The 15,493-nt window shown below is 55.0% G+C and overlaps 3 protein-coding genes across 3 annotated transcripts, besides 7 other annotated features; 1 reads left to right on the forward strand and 2 right to left on the reverse strand.

Moving 5' to 3' along the window:
- Nucleotides 1-2,280: part of a mobile genetic element that runs on past the window's edge.
- Nucleotides 1-15,493: part of a sequence feature (areas not merged during assembly with more than two copies in the genome that could not be assigned to a particular haplotype) that runs on past the window's edge.
- Tc00.1047053507069.180 (mucin-associated surface protein (MASP), putative) lies at nucleotides 3,212-4,042 on the forward strand (the record flags this gene model as incomplete). The annotated part of the gene is made up of 1 exon (XM_813311.1): nucleotides 3,212-4,042. One exon carries the CDS (start codon nucleotides 3,212-3,214, stop codon nucleotides 4,040-4,042), a length of 831 nt encoding a protein of 276 aa, XP_818404.1.
- Nucleotides 3,506-3,691: a sequence feature (GA-rich).
- Nucleotides 4,272-4,423: a sequence feature (T-rich).
- Nucleotides 6,744-9,585: a mobile genetic element.
- Tc00.1047053507069.210 (uncharacterized protein) lies at nucleotides 9,712-10,068 on the reverse strand (the record flags this gene model as incomplete). Its single annotated transcript, XM_813312.1, has 1 exon — nucleotides 9,712-10,068. The coding sequence occupies one exon, from the start codon at nucleotides 10,066-10,068 to the stop codon at nucleotides 9,712-9,714; it is 357 nt and encodes a 118-aa protein (XP_818405.1).
- On the reverse strand, nucleotides 10,572-11,333 carry Tc00.1047053507069.220 (mucin-associated surface protein (MASP), putative; the record flags this gene model as incomplete). The annotated part of the gene is made up of 1 exon (XM_813313.1): nucleotides 10,572-11,333. One exon carries the CDS (start codon nucleotides 11,331-11,333, stop codon nucleotides 10,572-10,574), a length of 762 nt encoding a protein of 253 aa, XP_818406.1.
- Nucleotides 10,919-11,015: a sequence feature (CT-rich).
- Nucleotides 12,264-15,493: a mobile genetic element.

Here is a 15,493-nt window from a genome sequence, read left to right on the forward strand (position 1 = left end):
ACAGCAGACATGTATGCGGACGACCTCTCTATTATCGTTAGGGGGCAGTCCCGGGAATACGCCATTCCCACTGCCAACATGGTTCCCAAAAGACTGCATGCGTGGAGTCAGGAAAATGGCCTGGCCATCAACCCGTCAAAGCGTGAAGCTGCTTGGTTCACACTCTCCACGCACACGGAGTCAGATTATGATCGTGAAGGAAGGTGGCCGCTGGTAGTGGCTGGATGTCAAATCCCAGTCATGACCATGGGGGCATCGCGAACTACGAAGCTTCTCGGCATGGATCTCGATCCGCGACTGACGCTAAATGTGGCGGCCTCCAAGCAATGCGCTGCCACTTCGCAACGGATATCGCAGCTACGCTGCATAGCGCACAAAGAGGCGGGACCATCTCCACATGACCTACGCACGTTCGTCATTGGATACAGTGCTTCCAAATTACGCTATGGCAGCGAGCTCATATGGGCAGTAGCGACGGATTCAGCGAGGAATGAGATGCAGAAGACGTACGCAACCCTGGCGCGCATTGTCAGCGGAGTTCCGAGCACTGTCGACCCGGAATCCGCACTGCTGGAGGCTAATATGCCGCCGCTCCACGTCCTTTGCCTGCGCGCACGGCTCTCCATATTTGAGAACACACGCGCATGTCAGATGGACTGGATGCGGAGACCCCCGCCTGAGCCACCGCCTCGCGCTGGTTTCCGCATCTCGCCATTATCTCGGGACGAGCTATATGCCTTTGTAGACGCATACACAAAGGACTATGGCATCACCGAGAGCTCACCACGCGAAGAGCGGTTCTTTCGCAGCTCCATTCCTCCCTGGTTTGCGGCCCCCGCTCACCGGGTCACCATCGGTGTGGAACTTCCGATAGACCTCTCAATAACTGACGAAGAGGAGCTGATACGGGAAAAGCGCAGAGTCAGCGAAGAGGCTCCAGCGCTGCACAGCCATCGTTCGTGGATACTTGCGACCGATGGCGGTGTCCACGTTCCCAAGTCAGCGGGGGTTGGAATACTGCTTTCATCCCTCAATTCATCGGAGATAATAGAAAAGGCCAGTATAAACTGCGGTACACGCCCATGCAGCTACAGGACGGAATCCCGTGCGCTGCTTCTAGCCCTAGAGAAGCTGATTATCCCTCGTATCCGACACAGGCGTAAAACCCTGCTTGTGGTTACGGACAGTCAGTCTCTTCTAGCGGCTCTAAACAAGGGCCCGCTCAGTCAGACAGACTGGACGGAGGATCGGATCTGGCAGCGTCTCTTAACACTGACGCGTGCTGGCTGGTCCGTGCGCCTGCAGTTTTGTTACGGAAATTGTGGAGTACATGCTAACGAGCTTGCAGATCAGCATGCGACGCAGACTATGGCAACCGGACAATACACGGAGCATGGAATCGCACCTTTATGGCATACGGATCTGCCGACATGTTTTACTACCCAGCTCACCAACAAGTGGCGTAGTACCATTTGTCAAGACACTCATCGCTACTTGCTTTGCGGCACAAGGCCATCCGATCTCAGCGGTAAGGACCTGATCACTCAGGAAGTTCTTCACCGTCAGGAACTGGTTCACCTCGCAAGGGCAAGGTGCGGGGAATCTGAGCTCTGGGGCCGACTATACTGGGCCGTGAGGGATTGCACGAACCAATGCCGTTTCTGCAACATCTCACCGGAACAGTCTGCATACATGCGCTCTAACAACGATCCAACCGCACCGGGGACGGACACTGTTCCCCCGTCGGCAAGGGGCGAAGACGTCTCTCCAGTAAGGGGACGGACCCTCACACGCCGTCGGAAGGAGAAATGTCCGCACTGTGATTCTACATTGACGGGATTCTCGGGTCTCGTCAGTCACTGTCGGTCATTTCATCCGGAACATCCCCCACCGCTTCCCGAGCTCAAATATGATTTCTGTGACATGGTTTTCCCCACACGGAGAAGCACCGCACAGCACAGAATTCGCTGCGCACACAACCCAGACGCCACACGGCATCGGAACAGCAGTGCCAGGAGGCGATCTCTGCTGCCGCAGGATCAGCCAGCTTCCACAAGCACGCCAATCGGCCCGCAGGAAACCTTGCACCATCTGCTTCTAGGACGTCCAGGCACCTTGGCTGTGCGCCAACGGCTGGGCATTGAACAGGACCTTCGCCTCGGAAAGTTCTCTCAATGGCAGCTGCTTCATAGCAGGAAACTCATTTTGCTGCTCGACCACCTCTTAGGTACTCCGATGGCATTGTATAGCTAGACGCGCTGGTAAGAGTAGGAAAAAAAATATAATGACATCATGACGTCCAATACCACCGATGTGTACGGGCGATGGGACTGCATCCATGGTCCTCGAGCACACGCCCCCGCCACTAAGGAGCGCACAAACAGCGGTGCGTGCAGCAGCGCCACACAGATCACATCTTCTTTTAAACAAAAAGATCTAAGCGAGCAGAGGAGTCTGGTTCGAAGGTGACATGTCCTTGCCGACGGTGAGCAGTGGCGAACGTATCACCTCGTGTGTGGAAACACCACTGCTGCTTCTGCTTTTGGGACTGAGTGTGGTTGTGGCAGTGTTCTGAGCCACGGAGTGTGGCGTTGCGAGTTCTCACGGAAAATATGTGCCGCGTTCCCTGCGGGCTTTCTTTTTTTGATGTTTTTTTAAATGTTGTCTACATGGAACAATGGGAGTACCTTTTTCTTTTGTTTTACTTAATGGTCAGTTGCTGCGCACCGTCATGAGCGAATTGTTTTCCCTCTTGATTGCTTCTGTTGCCTACACGCGGTACAGGCCCCACGGCTGTGCGCTCCACGGAGGACACAAAAGGAGGAGTGGAGAGACAGGCTGGATGCCGCATGAAATGTGTGGGATGTTGTGTTGGCTTGTGGAACAGTAATATTTTTTTCCTTGTGCAGGTACTGTACGCATGTACATATAAACACAGTCCTGCCTTGCTGCATGGCGTATGAAACGATGATTCTGCTGAAGTGTATTTTTTTTTTTGAGGAGGAGACTCCTGTTGGGCACTCAACTACTCTTTTTGTTTTGGTATTGCTTTTTTACTTCTGGTGTGCAGGTCAGTGTGCGTTCTTCTGCAGGGCTGCTGCCGTTGTTTACTGTGCGTGTTACTTTGTGACTTGTCTCTCTCCTTTTGCTTTCACTTTGCGTTGACGTGTTGTTAGTTTGTGCTGAAGGCTGCACGCAAGTGACAGGAGTGATGGCGATGATGACTGGCCGTGTGCTGCTGGTGTGTGCCCTCTGCGTGCTGTGGTGCGTTGCCGGCGGTGGTGGATGTTCTGAAACAACTCAAGAACCTTCGGGTGGTGCGTCTCAAGGTGGCAAGAATACTGACGGTACAAAAAACACCGCTAATGGCGCTGGAGGAGGTGTCAAATCCAGTGCGACGGCAAAGTCACAATTATCGGCAGAATCGGTGACAGAATTAAAGGTAGAGGCAGCGGGAGCAGACACATCAGCGACACAACAACACGAGAAACAAGCATCAGAAACGGAAGAAGAAAAGATGAAAAAAAAGAATGAAAGAACGGATGAGAAAGAAAAGAAAGAATATGACGAGGAGGATGATGATCAAGAAGAGGAAGAGGAACATGAAGATGAAGAAATAGATGAAGGTGAAGGTGATGAGAAGAAAGAAGAGAGTGAGATGAAAGAAGAAAAAAAAGATGAGAAGGAGGAAGAGAAAATCAAAGAAGATGATGCCGACGCCAGAAAGGGGATGTCAGCAGGCGGTGAAGAGCCGCCAATTATATCTTCTGCTGCGGAGGAAGCAGCGAACCAAACAAATCTCAAAAGCACGCAAACGACTGGAGACGGAGATTCAACAGCCGATGTTGCAAAGACAAGAGAAGAAAAACAAAATGAAAATAAAGATGCCAATCCGAAGGAAACACCGATAAAAACAACAGCTATTGCGAACGGTACGGCTCCAACTGGCGACAGTGACGGCAGCACCGCGGTCTCCCACACCACCTCCCCTCTTTTGCTTCTTCTTGTTGTTGCGTGTGCTGCTGCGGTGGTGGTCGCGTGAGAGTGAGTGTGAGAGAGCCATGCACCGCCCGCACACACACTCTTCCTTCTCTCTCTGTGTGTGTGTCCCCTTGCATGGACTCTCGCCCTCACCTCACCCCACGAGGCACACACATAATGTGCCCATTGTATATATGCATGCACACCCATGCAGGCCCGTTGGTGCTCTCTTTTACACGACACGCACCGCTGCCGTCCTGCCTGGCTGCATGGGCGGAGCACCGTAACTGTTTCTGTTTTGTTTTGTTTTTTGTTCTCTTATGATTGTTTTAAGTGTTTTTAGTTTTTCTTTGCTGTTTGCTTTTAAATATTTTAAATGTTTTTTGTGTTTGTTTTTACTTTTTATTTTTCTTTTCTCTCATTTCCTTTTTTTTTTGCTTTTGGGGCAATCACTATGGACGTGTTTTCTTTTCTACTCTTCCCTCTTTAATTATTTGTTGCTGCACTCTTCCTGCGAGGGGTGCCGTGTGTTTCCCGCCCAACTGCTCCACTCGCACACCCACCGACACGCTCACGACGACGGCCCTGTGCGCCTCGCCTGCTGCACGCATGAGGAGGGGCCGCGACGAACGGCGCGCTGAGGGAGCCGTGACGTGTGGGCGTGCGACGAGGGCCTGTGGGGCGGAGCACACATTTCTTCCCTCTTGTTTTGTTTTCTTTGCGGCCAGGGCGGGCAGACACCCGCAGCGCCACACACACAGCCACACCCTGCCGCCGTGTTTTTCTTTAAGGATTGTTTTGTTTTTTTGTGGATGTGAGTGCTGCCACTGTGCGTGATTGTTGATGTCGGGGCCGTGCCGCATTTGTCGCTGCTCTCCAGTTGTGCCTGTTGCTGTGTTGATGTGCCTCCCTGTTCTCCTCTTCTCTTCTGCTCCTCCAGCACACACACACATACTTAGTTGCACGGTGCTGTGCAGGAATGTCTTGGTGACGGTGGGACGTTGGCCTGCATCCCGTGCTGGCATAGTATGGTCGCTGCGTGTCTACCGTTGGCGGTGGGAATCACGGTGTCATTGGATGGATGCGTGTGGTACGTTTGTTGCATTGTGCTGGAGGCCGGCTGACGTGGCTGCACGATGCCCGCCATGTGTGAAGTTGTTGCCTGCTCTTGGGACCATTCTTCTTTCTCCTGTGTGTTTTCTTTCCCGGGTGCGTGCGTTGCTCGGTGTGTGCTGACGCGTGACGGACGGTGTCACGATGGCCTTCTGTGGAGATGACGGTCGCTGTACTCTCGGCACACATCCACAGACTCTTTATTGTCTCTCTGTGCGAGCGATTGCAGCAGGGCATTGCTGCGGGCGTGATGGGGACCACGACGGCGTCACCCCTCGAGGAGGTCCCATGCACTGTCGGTTGTGGAGCGGCGAGGCGGTTTGCCTGCAGACCGACTGACAACCGCACAGTCGTTTCATTGCGGTCACTCCATCGGCATCACCCGCTGCGGTGGTGTCCTCAAGAGCCGCACCTCAGAACTTTAGGCCGTTCTCCCCTCAGGATTGCCCTTGCTGCTTGACTGGCGCAGCACCGGCGCGAAATGGCTCTTCTGCAGGGGGGCAGGCACCAGAGTGCCAGCGACGAGGCTCATTGTCTGCATTGACTTCCACCAGGCCTGCAGTGGGTGTGCCGGTGGCGTGGCCTTCGTTGTGCGCCACACCTTTCCGTGCGAGCGCTTGTCGCTGCTGGCACCAACTGCCTGGAGACCACCGCCCTCCGCGTGTGCCCACCGGCCAGCCCCAGCATGTGCGTGGTGAACCTCTGCAGCCTTCCTACAGTAATTGCCCACGTTTCACACTTTGCGAGCGACATTCGTCGCCTTGGTCCTGCAGCACCTATTGTGGACGACCTGAATTCACACCATGAGCTCCGGGACGGTCGCTCACCATCCACGACGTCAGGAGAGGGCCTCGCCACCACCTCAAGCGGCATGGAGTGTGAGCTTTCTGACGACCCGGCACAGGCAACGCAGATCAGCGGCCGCAGCGTCTCGTTTCCCAATGTGAATGCGCAACGCGTGCTGCATGTCTCCCACTGGACGTCCACCCGTTTACATGGACTCGGACCACCATCTGCCATCCCACACTGCAGGAACGGAGGACGGCATCCCGCGACAGACAGGCATGCTGCCACAACGGAAACATGTCGCCCTTGTCCTGCGTGATGCCGACTGTGATGCTTCCATCTAGGCGTGTGGAACACCTCTGGCCACTGTGACCACATGGTTGGAGATGCGCAAATATACCATACCGCGCGGCAGTCGTGACAGCCCACAAAAATCACGACGGACGGAATGTAGCAGGCCGAGTCTGTTGCGGCGACAGCATGCAACGAGCGTACTTTCTTACCGGGAGGCAGCCTGCCCCGTGCTGAAGTGCTCCGCAAATGGGAGGACCGCAATCATACCCTTCGCCGTGTTTTCTCCATTCTGCCAGAGGCCCGTGCGAAACGGCCTGGTGCCCTCTCGAGCCCAAGCCTGTGGTGCTCCGAAGCATGGCGGCACTATGTCCCCGCTCCTTTTAATCGGCTGTGCTGCGGCACTCTCGGGACCGCGTCTGTGCTCTGCCTCTGCAGCAGGCAACCCGCTCGTCCGTCACACTGTCCGCGTCGCACTTGCTGCGATCCCCACTGTTGTCCGCACACCTTGTGCTTGCGTGCCCTCTGGTGACTGGAATATGAATTGGCCCTTCACGCCGTGTGTGCCTGACTTGGCCATCCGCGACTGTTTGCCTGGCATGGCCCCTGGACCCGTCGGCGTATTGAATGTGTTTCTGCGCCATCTTGCACCGCTGCTTGCACAGAACGATTATCAACACCCCCCTCGCCGACGGCAGCCTGCGAGGTTCCTGGGAAAAGAGGAACAACACTCCCATCCACAGACACGGGAAGGACACATGCCGCACAGGGAGAGTTGCCGGCCCATCCCGCTGCTCTCTGCCCTGCTAGGGGTGAGCGAAGGACTGGTCCACCGCCGCCGACACCGCTCTCTCGCCGTCCGGATCGGCATCTCGATTGCGTTCGACACCGTTGACGATGGGCAAGTGCTGGCCGTGCTCGACGGGCTACCGCGCCTGGGCCGTCGTTCCCAACGCTGGTAGCGCGATCACCTGCGAGGTGGCTGCGTTTCGGTGTGTGCTCGCCAACAATGTCCCTGACAGCGGCTCGCCTCAGCCGTGGCAGCCCAATGCAGCTTCCTTGGGCCGCAGCTCCTACTCCACCGCGTGGATGGTCTGTTGGGCCGCCTGTACAGCGTTCACTTTGCGTCGGCGTTCATTCACGCTGACGGCCGCACGCTTGTTGCCTTGTATGTGGACATCCGTGTCCGTGCTGCGGCAATGCCAACTGTCTTTTCCCTCGTGGCCACATGGGCTGCCGAGCACAGCCCGAAGATCAACGCGGACAGGAGCGGGGCCGCTCTGTTCTGCATCGCCTCACACCGACAGTCTGACGAGGACACGGCCGACCATCGTCTGGGCGATGGGAACCTACGCGTGAAGTCCCACCCGGTGCGTCTGCTCGGCAATGCGATTGATCGACACCTCAATTTTGGTGTGCACGTCACCGTTGCTGCAGGGTAGACCGTGCCACGCCTCCATCAACTGCGGCTGGATGCAGAGGCTGGGACATCCCAGCACACCACGCGATACTTTCTGGTTGGGTGCGTCCACAGTGCGTTGCACGACGGCGACGAGGCAATCGCACCGTGTCCGGCTCCCATTCACCTCCACGGCCTGGAAGTGCGGCACCGCGACAGCTGCACTGCATCGCTCGGCCCACGCGCATCAAAGAAGGACACTTTTGTCCACCTGGCAGCCAATCCAGCACCGCTGCGGAGGAACATTGGGTTCCGCGCACCCACACAACACGAACGCCTCACACTTCTCCGATTTATTGAGGACGTGCATGGCGCAATCTGATTGGAGGCCATTCCGCCGTCCATGCATGAAAAGCGGCGACATCGATCCCGCTTCCGAGAGATGCTGTTGTTAATGGATTGCGACGGGTATGTAATATTATTGGGACACCCCACAGCCACAATCGTGCTCCTCCTATTCAACATCGTGATTTCCTCTGGGACACTGAGTTGCAATAAAGTGGAATTTATCAGCCACGCTTTGCCCAAGACGCCTCTGACGGCGTCAAGCGCACGGCTCTTGATTCTATTTACTCCTCTCTAGGAGCGTATGATTTTGAATTATGGACGGACGTTTCTTCATCTCTCGCTGAGCTCGCATCTGGATCCGCTGCACCATTGTATGGCTCCACCACGACAAATGATATCCCTGTGGAGGTCCATCGTGCAGCAGCTGGCAGGCTCGCATGCCCATATAGAGCAGAGTGCCTTGCCACTGAAAATGGCATTAGACATCTCATACCTTTTGTCTGGAAACATCCCAATCGCCCACACGAATGCTGGTGGCAACGGACTCCCTGTCGGCAACTGAGGCACTCCGCGCTGCCCCACTGGCCGTGCGAGGCTACGTCACTGAAGAGAGTTGGATTATGCTGCTCTCCTTGATACAGCGAGGTCACTCTGTAGACTTCAAGTTCTCTCCATCGTACTGCGGTATCCCACGCAATGAGGCTGCTGACGACGAGGCCATGATTGCACGATCCCTCCCGCAGGAGGACAGCCCAATCTGGCACGTGGACTTTTTCACTGCAGTCAGGTGACCGTACTGGAGGGATGCCCAGGAGAAAAGAAAGGGCGCGTACACCGCATGGCAGGCGCTTGTCGGTGTGGCAGGGACTCTATTCCTGGCACGACTTGGGCATCGTGCCCCGAGCGGCGCCTCTGCGCACAGGCACGGCGCGACCCCTGGCCACTCCTCGACAGTCCTGCGCGTGCCCTTCGTATCAAAAGTAACCCTCCGTGTTGGTGGTGCCGTCCCTCCCTCACTGAGGAGACCGGCCCGCCTCTGCCTCCGCAGTAACCTCTTCCCGACGTGAGCACCGCCACTCCTTGCCGACCAACAAGCGGCTGATGGACGTCCTCCTGCCCACTCCTCGGCTGACCGGCACGCGCCCTGCGGATCACAAGCAACCCATTATTTCGGTGGTGCTGCCCTTCCTCACACTGAAGAGGCAGGACCGCCTCGACCTCCTCCGGAACCTCCACCTGGCGTGTCCACAGCACCTCCTCGTAGAACGACGAGCAGCGGATCAACGTCGCCCCGCCCAAGCTGCAGCAGCGTCTTCTCGTCCGCCCATCATATGGAGGTACACGCCCGACGCACTATCCCTGGCACTCCAATCGGTGCAGAAGGCCTCAAATGTGGATTCTGCGACAGCTCCACGGTTTCCCCAACAAGCGCCTCACGTGCATGTCACTACCGAAAATGTCAAGCGCATCAACGAGCAAAAACGGACAACGCACCTCTGCAAGCTCCAATGACAGCCGTAGCCCTTCAGCCACTCCTCTGCTGCAACCCCCACCAGCCGCTGAGCCCCCGACAATCCACGGGAGGCCCCGCCGCACACGCTGTGGGAATGCCGCCGTCCTCGACAACTGAGCATCCGACTATTTGGGAGCACACCCTTTCGCACGACAGCACCATTCAAGACGGAAAAACTGGCCACATCGCTACGGACAGCCCGCAGGCCATTAACGAGCAGTGGCAGCAAAGTATAACAAAACAAATACTTCCCTTTTCTCAGCATAGAAAAACGTCACCTTCACACTCGCAATTGCCCCAATGAATTCATTGCGCAATACCGCTCCGAGCTGCAATACTTCCTGGTACCATCCAGGTCCCTTGTCGACACATCGATGCGGATGGGCGCCCATCCATCCCTCCCAATGACGGTGCATGTCTGCGACGCACCCTCAGATCCAAAAGGCGCGTCCCTCACCACAGCCGCGATCGACTTCGCCCTGTGGGCACGCATCGCCTTGTCAGAGGAGCAGGAGTACGTCAGGCTGGCAGCAAGGCACCCTCCGGCACAACACATCACAACCAGAAGCACCAGCAGCACCGCAGACCGTGGGGTGACGTGGATCAACTGAAACATGCTGTACGTAACAGAAAACATTTAATGACTTGACAAGAAAAAGAAACACTGACAATATCTCAAAGGGAAAAAAAAATGAAATAAAAAGAGAATTTAGGCGTCCGCAGTCAAAAAAAACACCAATTCAAAAACAAGAAGTAACGAGTGCACTCAACCACAACACAATGAAAAACAAAAAGCCGAAGCGTGGGACGACCAGCGCACACACTCTCATTGCTCCCGTAAAGCAAAACACACACACAGAGGGAGAGAGAGAGAGGTCGCCCACTCAATGCAATAAAAACAAAACAGAAACAGTTACGGTGCTCCGCCCATGCAGCCAGGCAGGACGGCAGCGGTGCGTGTCGTGCAAAAGAGAGCACCAACGGGCCTGCATGGGTGTGCATGCATATATACAATGGGCACATTATTGTGTGTGCGTCGTGGGGTGAGGTGAGGGCGAGAGTCCATGCAAGGGGACACACACAGAGAGAGAGAAGGAAGAGTGTGTGTGCGGGCGGTGCATGGCTCTCTCACACTCACTCTCACGCAGCCACCACCGCAGCCGCAGCCGCAGCCGCCCACGCAACAAGAAGAAGCAAAAGAGGGGAGGTGGTGTGGGAGACCGCGGTGCTGCCGTCACCGTCGCCAGTCGTCGCCGTTGCAGTGTTCATGGCTGTGGCTTCGACTGGTGTTTCCTTCGGATCGGCTTCTTTATTTTCATTTCGTTTTCCCTCTGCTGTCCCTGCACCATCAGCTGCTGGATCATCGTCTCCAGTTGTTGTTGTGCTGTTGGGATTTGTTTTATTCGATGCTCTTGCCGCACCCGAAGATAAACTTCGCGGCTCTTCACTGTCTGCTGACATCTCCTCTGCGGTGCCGGTAACAACTTTTTCTTTCTTTATCTCCTCCTTTTCTTTCTTATCATCCTTTCCGTCCTCCCTTCTATCATTCTCTTCCTCCTTCTCTTCCTTCTTTTTATCTTTTTTATTTTGATCGTTGTTGTCCTTCGTTGCACTTGTTGTTTCTGATGCTTCTCCTCCTGGTTCCGTTATCTGTAATGATTTCGCTGGCGCTGCCTGTAATTCTGACCCCGTTGGTGTGGGTGCTTGTAGCTCTTCCTGTTTACCGCTTTTGACACCTCCTTCAGCGTCAACGACGGTCGCATTATCGTTTTTAGTGCTCTTTTCGGGCGTAGTGCCCGAAGGAGCTGGACGAGGTGTTTCAGCTCGTCCACCACCGCCGGCACCGCACCACAGCACGCAGAGGGCACACACCAGCAGCACACGGCCAGTCATCATCGCCATCACTCCTGCCACTTGCGTGCAGCCTTCAGCACAAAATAACAACACGTCAACGCAGAGTGAAAGCAAAAGGCAAGACAGACAAGTCACACAGTAACACGCACAGTAAACAACGGCAGCAGCCCTGCAGAGGAACGCACACTGACCTGCACACCAGAAGTAAAAAAGCAATACCAAAACAAAAAGAGTAGTTGGGTGCCCAACGGGACTCTCCTCCTCAAAAAAAAAAAATACACTTCAGCAGAATCATCGTTTCATACGCCATGCAGCAATGCAGGACTGTGTTTATATGTACATGCGTACAGTGCCTGCACAAGGAAAAAAATATTACTGTTCCACAAGCCCACACAACATCCCACACATTTCATGCGGCATCCGGCCTGTCTCTCCACTCCTCCTTTTGTGTCCTCCGTGGAGCGCACAGCCGTGGGGCCTGTACCGCGTGTGGGCAACAGAAGCAATCAAGAGGGAAAACAATTCGCTCATGACGGTGCGCAGCAACTGACCATTAAGTAAAACAAAAGAAAAAGGTGCTCCCATTGTTCCATGTAAACAACATTTAAAAAAACATCAAAAAAAGAAAGCCCGCAGGGAACGCGGCACATATTTTCCGTGAGAACTCGCAACGCCACACTCCGTGGCTCAGAACACTGCCACAACCACACTCAGTCCCAAAAGCAGAAGCAGTGGTGTGTCCACACACGAGGTGATACGTTCGCCACTGCTCACCGTCGGCAAGGACATGTCACCCTCGAACTAGACGTCTCCACTCTCCTTAATTTTTTTGTTTAAAGAAGATGTGGTCTGTGTGTCTCTGCTGCACGCACCGCTGTTTGTGGGCTCCTTAGTGGCGGGGGCGTGTGCTCAAGGACCATGGATGCAGTCCCATCGCCCGTACACATCGGTGGTATTGGACGTCATGATGTCATTATATTTTTTTCCTACTCTTACCAGCGCGTCTAGCTATACAATGCCATCTGAGTGCCGAAGAGGTGGTCGAGCAGCAAAATGAGTTTCCTGCTATGAAGCAACTGCCATTGAGAGAACTTTCCGAGGCGAAGGTCCTGTTCAATGCCCAGCCGTCGGCGCACAGCCAAGGCGCTTGGACATTCTAGAAGCAGATGGTGCAAGGTTTCCTGCGGGCCAATTGGCGTGCTTGTGGAAGCTGGCTGATCCTGCGGCAGCAGAGATCGCCGCCTGGCACTGCTGTTCCGATGCCGTGTGGCGTCTGGGTTGTGTGCGCAGCGACTTCTGTGCTGTGCGGTGCTTCTCCGTGTGGAGAAAACCATGTCACAGAAATCACATTTGAGCTCGGGAAGCGGTGGAGGATGTTCCGGATGAAATAACCGACAGTGACTGACGAGACCCGAGAATCCCGTCAATGTAGAATCACAGTGCGGACATTTCTCCTTCCGACGGCGTGTGACGGTCCGTCCCCTTACTGGAGAGACGTCTTCGCCCCTTGCCGACGGGGGAACAGTGTCCGTCCCCGGTGCGGTTGGATCGTTGTTAGAGCGCATATATGCAGACTGTTCCGGTGAGATGTTGCAGAAACGGCATTGGTTCGTGCAATCTCTCACGGCCCAGTATAGTCGGCCCCAGAGCTCATATTCCCCGCACCTTGCCCTTGCGAGGTGAACCAGTTCCTGACGGTGGAGAACTTCCTGAGTGATCAGGTCCTTACCGCTGAGATCGGATGGCCTTGTGCCGCAAAGCAAGTAGCGATGAGTGTCTTGACAAATGGTACTACGCCACTTGTTGGTGAGCTGGGTAGTAAAACATGTCGGCAGATCCGTATGCCATAAAGGTGCGATTCCATGCTCCGTGTATTGTCCGGTTGCCATAGTCTGCGTCGCATGCTGATCTGCAAGCTCGTTAGCATGTACTCCACAATTTCCGTAACAAAACTGCAGGTGCACGGACCAGCCAGCACACGTCAGTGTCAGGAGACGCTGCCAGATCCGATCCTCCGTCCAGTCTGTCTGACTGAGCGGGCCCTTGTTTAGAGCTGCTAGAAGAGACTGACTGTCCGTAACCACAAGCAGGGTTTTATGCCTGTGGCGGATACGGGGGATCATCAGCTTCTCTAGGGCTAGAAGCAGCGCACGGGATTCCGTCCTGTAGCTGCATGGGCGTGCACCGCAGTTTATGCTGGCCTTTCCTATTATCTCCGATGAGTTGAGGGATGAAAGCAGTATCCCAACCCCTGCTGACTTGGGAACGTCGACACCGCCATCGGTCGCAAGTATCCACGAACGATGGCTGTGCAGCGCTAGAGCCTCTTCGCTGACCCTGCGCTTTTCCCTTATCAGCTCTTCCTCGTCAGTTATTGAGTGGTCTATCGGAAGTTCCACACCGATGGTGACCCGGTGAGCGGAGGCCGCAAACCAGGGAGGAATGGAGCTGCGAAAGAACCGCTCTTCGCGTGGTGAGCTCTCGGTGATGCCATAGTCCTTTGTGTGTGCGTCTACGAAGGCATATAGCTCGTCCCGAGATAATGGCGAGATGCGGAAACCGGCGCGAGGCGGTGGCTCAGGCGGGGGTCTCCGCATCCAGTCCATCTGACATGCGCGTGTGTTCTCAAATATGGAGAGCCGTGCGCGCAGGCAAAGGATCGTGGAGCGGCGGCATATTAGCCTCCAGCAGTGCGGATTCCGGGTCGACAGTGCTCGGAACTCCGCTGACAATGCGTGCCAGAGTTGCGTACGTCTTCTGCATCTCATTCTTCGCTGAATCCGTCGCTACTGCCCATATGAGCTCGCTGCCATAGCGTAATTTGGAAGCACCGTATCCAATGACGAACGTGCGTAGGTCATGTGGAGATGGTCCCGCCTCTTTGTGCGCTATGCAGCGTAGCTGCGATATCCGTTGCGAAGTGGCAGCGCATTGCTTGGTGGCCGCCACATTTAGCGTCAGTCGCGGATCGAGATCCATGCCGAGAAACTTCGTAGTTCGCGATGCCCCCATGGTCATGACTGGGATTTGACATCCAGCCACTACCAGGGGCCACCTTCCTTCACGATCATAATCTGACTCCGTGTGCGTGGAGAGTGTGAACCAAGCAGCTTCACGCTTTGACGGGTTAATGGCCAGGCCATTTTCCTGAATCCACGCATGCAGCTTTTCAAGAACCATGTTGGCAGTGGGAATGGCGTCTTCCCGGGACTGCCCCCTAACGATAATAGAGAGGTCGTCCGCATACATGTCTGCTGTGACACCCGCAAAGCTGTTCAGCAGACTGAGAAGTGGGTGTACGTAAAGGGAGAACAAATACGGTCCCAGTACGGACCCCTGAGGAACTCCTCGCAGCATGGGACGCCGATCGCTGTGTCTGTGGCCAACTCGTGTCTTCGCGTGGCGACCACATAGAAAGTTTCTAAGCCACCCTCTACAATACGCCCCCGGAATATTAGCCAGCAAGCGACTGAGGACTCGATGGTCTATGGAGTCAAAGGCCCTGCTGAAGTCAACCAACACCAGCAGAGTCCGATGGGGTCTGTAGTGGAGTTGATTGCCAATACCGCTCTTCTTGGGAAGGTTCACTTGAAAATAGTGATTTCTATTGTGCTCCACTTCGTGTATCAGGTGTGCCAGCTGCATCGTCGTAGTACGCACACTACGATATGCATACTGGTGGGGGTGCGGCGTCCACACCCAAAGCAATCTCTTCAGTACCATTTTCTCAGCAACCTTACTCACAATGGAAGTAAGGCTGATGGGTCGATATGACTCAAGCAGTTCCGGCGACTTGCCGAGTTTTAAGAGTGGGACGATGGTAGCGCGTCTCCACTCAGCCGGGATCGTACCGGTCGTCCAGCTGTGGCTAATGCAGCGAAGAAGGAATCGGAGGCCCTTTGACGAAATATGTCGCAGTGCCTCACTGTAGACTTCATCCGGTCCGGGGCCTTGCCATACGGCGTATTACGTAGCGCAGCAAGCAGTTCCGTACGATTAAAAGGTGCATCAATAGGGCAGTGACAAAACCCCTGATGTAAATGTAGAGATCAACTCGTTGCTGCTCTGTGGCCCAAAAATAGAAGAAGAAGCATTAATGTTCAAGGATGCACTCTGTCTGTTGATGCCTTTGGAAGGCCTTACTGCCTTGTGAGAGGGGTGAAATGGAAAAAAGATGCGATTGAGAGCATTCGCTGCTCTCCTTGCTG

Source organism: Trypanosoma cruzi, genomic scaffold, assembly GCF_000209065.1.
Source record: "Trypanosoma cruzi strain CL Brener 1047053516815 genomic scaffold, whole genome shotgun sequence".
NCBI classification, from domain to species: domain Eukaryota; phylum Euglenozoa; class Kinetoplastea; order Trypanosomatida; family Trypanosomatidae; genus Trypanosoma; species Trypanosoma cruzi.